This window comes from Apaloderma vittatum, unplaced genomic scaffold (assembly GCF_000703405.1).
Source record: "Apaloderma vittatum isolate BGI_N311 unplaced genomic scaffold, ASM70340v1 scaffold986, whole genome shotgun sequence".
Lineage (NCBI taxonomy): Eukaryota > Metazoa > Chordata > Aves > Trogoniformes > Trogonidae > Apaloderma > Apaloderma vittatum.
The window spans coordinates 471-3,693 of NW_009722072.1; the positions used below are offsets into that span (position 1 = coordinate 471).

The following is a 3,223-nucleotide window of genomic DNA, read 5'->3' on the forward strand; positions in this document are numbered from 1 at the left end:
TTCATCCTCTTTGCCATGTTGTTGCAATTACTAAAAGACACAGTGACCTTTGAAAAGGAAGACTTGAGGGGGGTTAATTTCTATTGGATTTCTCTAATTCTTTTGCCATTTGATTTTTCAGGAGGAGGGAATGGGGAAGAACGCAGGGGGAGGAGAAAAATGTGGTGGGTCAGAAGTGATTGTTAATTGCAATTAAGAAAACAGTATCCAGAGAGAAAAAGGATATTCCATCTGATAATTAATATGTAGAGATTGGTAATGCATTAATGAGGCTGATTCAGATCTTGCTGCAGAAAGGTGCAACACTCTTCTGTTAATTATGGTTGGAAAAGTCTCAATTTGCAGCATTGCTGGAAGGTCAAGGAGAGTGGAATGCCTTGTGCCATCACTCAGAGGCAAAGGGAGGTAAAACGTGGCAGCTAAAGGTGTCCTTGGAGAAGAAATTTGGGTAGGCCCACCTAGGGTTTTGATTTGCTTTCTGTCAAAGCAAGATTTTGGAGCCGGGAGCGAAGATGGCTGGGCAGGAGTGATTGGATTGCTTTGATGCCGAGGAAGGGAGGTGAGGCAACTCCTCCTGGGGTTGAGGAGGCAGGTAAGAGGCCACATGAGCCATGTCAGTATTGCTATGCAAAAAGGTTATTGCCTGGTCTCTGGCCATAATGCCAAGCATCATGTCATGGGATGCTGACATCTATACAGGTAAAACAAGTTGCATTTAACCATACTGGTTACTAGGAGTAGCTGGTACTGTCACTTGAACCAGTCCTGGGCAACGTCTGACAGTGACAGTGCTTGTTGTCCCAGGCCAAAGATTTGCCAGGGAACATAGTAAGAGGTAAAGAACACAGGCAACTGAGAGCCAGTGTTTGAGCTTCGTTTAATTTAATAGTGTCAACATTGACATCACATCTGGCTTGGCTGACTTAGAATCATAGAATCATAGAATTATAGAATTGTCGGGGTTGGGAGAGACCTTAAAGATCATTCAGTTCCAACCCCCCGCCATGGGCAGGGACATCCCCCACTAGATCAGGCTGCCCAGAGCCCCATCCAGCCCGGCCTTAAAAACTTCCAGGGATGGGGCTTCCACCCCCTCTCTGGGCAACCTGTGCCAGGGTCTCACCACCCTCATGGGCAAGAACTTCTTCCTATAATCCCTCATCTTTGCTGAGCAAATTGCTCTGTCATAAGCTAATGCTTTGATGTCAAGGCCTGGTCCATACATCTGATCTGGGGGTTCTGTCACACGTTATGATTCCACCAGGTGATTTATAGAATCGTAGAATAGAATCATAAATGTTGGAAAGGACCTTTAAGATCATCAAGTCCAACCTACAGCCCTACACCACCCTAACACTGAACCATCTCCTGAAGTGCCACATCTAGCCGTTTTTTAAACACGTCCAGGGATGGTGACTCCACCACCTCCCTCGGCAACACATTCCAGTGCTTCACCACCCTTTCAGTGAAGAAGTTTTTCCTAATATCCAATCTAAACTTCCCCTGGTGCAACATGAACCCATTCCCTCTTGTTCTGTCGCTATTCACTGGGGAGAAGAGGCCAACACCCTGCAGCTGCCTTTCAGGGAGTTGTAGAGAGCAATAAGGTCTCCCCTCATCTGTGTTGCCCTCATGTTACGAATGGGTTGATGGAAATTTATTTAATACTAATATGGAAATTAGGAGCTTGTGAGAGTAGGGACATTTCAGTCCTGCTACCACCTTCCCATTTTGGAGACCCAGACTAACCTCTCCTCATGGTGGACTCACCAGCTGTGATTATCTCAGCCCCACGTCAGAATCTGTAGGAGCGTCTACTCCATACACTGAATGATACCTGCTAAAAAACTCAGATGGAAGAGGTCTTCTTCTTGCCTCTCTGATGCAAAACTTCTATTAGGTGGCACGTCATAAGCATATTTCCTTGGTGAAAGCTGTCAGTTCCTATATAAGTGCTACTTGGGCTGAGACACACACATCTCTCTTTGCAGAAAACATGATCCGTTACACAGGCAGCCCGGACAGCCTCCGTTCCCGCACACCCATGATCACCCCTGACCTTGAAAGCGGTGTCAAGATGTGGCATTTGGTGAAGAACCATGAACATGGTGACCAAAAAGAGGGTGATCGGGGCAGCAAGATGGTTTCTGAGATCTACCTTACAAGACTACTTGCCACCAAGGTACACGGTAGGGGTGGGGATGAGGGTGAGAAATGTGTTTTTTCAAGGCTGCAGTGGAACTACAAGAAATAAGAGGCTGCTTAAAGTATGCCAAGTGGAGATAAAAAGAGCAGCAGGAAAATAAATTTAAAAAAAAAGAATGCTCCGAGCTCATAGGGAAGGAGCTCAAATTTAGAAAGCAATCAGGAAAGAGACATTGGAGGACAACGAGGAGGAAAAGACTTTTAAGATCATTGAGTCCAGCTGTTAACCTAGCACCTAAACCATGTCCCTGAGCACCTCATCTACACATCTTTTAAATACCTCCAGGGGTGGTGACTCCACCACTTTCCTGGGCAGCCTGTTGCAGTGCTTGACAAGTCTTTCCACAAAGAATTTTTTCCTAATATCCAATCTAAGCCTCCTCTGGCACAACTGGAGATCATTTCCTCTTGTCCTAAAGTCTAAAATTTGGACTTTTAGCATTTCTTGACAGGTTGTGAATAGGCACAAATATAATTTCATGTGTTCATGCAAATACTGTCTGAATTTGCCCATCAGACAGGTCTCTAACACATGCTTAAGTTCTACAATACATTTTTACCTGCACAATCGTTCCTCAGCTCAGTTTTGTCTCTGATGTCTGACTCTCCACAGCCTCGCTCAGGCTATCTTTGTCGCGGTGGGATTTGGAGATAAATTGTCTTTAGCCCCGATACATGCCCAGCTCTCTATCATCAAGATGCTTTTATGGATCATGCAATGTAAAAACAAAATGATGCTCCCCAGGGCTTGGGCCCCAGCTGGTGTAAACCAGCAAGCATTGGACCAGTGCCGAATAATGCTGTTTGGGGATACGTCCCCTACCCCTTTCGCTTTCTGTTCTGGATCACAAACTCAACACTAAGGACATGTTTGGTTTTGTGTTCTTTTTTTGCGGAGATGGCAGGAAAGCAGCTGTGAAACTTATACAGCAAGAGTAACAAGGCTGGGAGTTTATTGTTTCCCCTCTTGGGCTGAGCAATTTTCTTTCCTCATCATGACCATTCGAGGGAGGGAAAG

At 45.5% G+C, this 3,223-nt stretch overlaps 1 protein-coding gene across 1 annotated transcript in view; it reads left to right on the forward strand.

The window, feature by feature from the left end:
* The first annotated feature begins 659 nt into the window (after positions 1 to 659).
* Positions 660 to 3,223, forward strand: part of LOC104275607 (plexin-A4-like) — a 20,782-nt gene continuing 18,218 nt past the window's right edge. Inside the window, exons 1-2 of the mRNA XM_009871606.1 lie at positions 660 to 699; positions 1,992 to 2,182. Of these exons, the coding sequence (XP_009869908.1) occupies positions 660 to 699; positions 1,992 to 2,182 (231 nt within the window). The remainder of the gene's footprint in view (positions 700 to 1,991; positions 2,183 to 3,223) is intronic.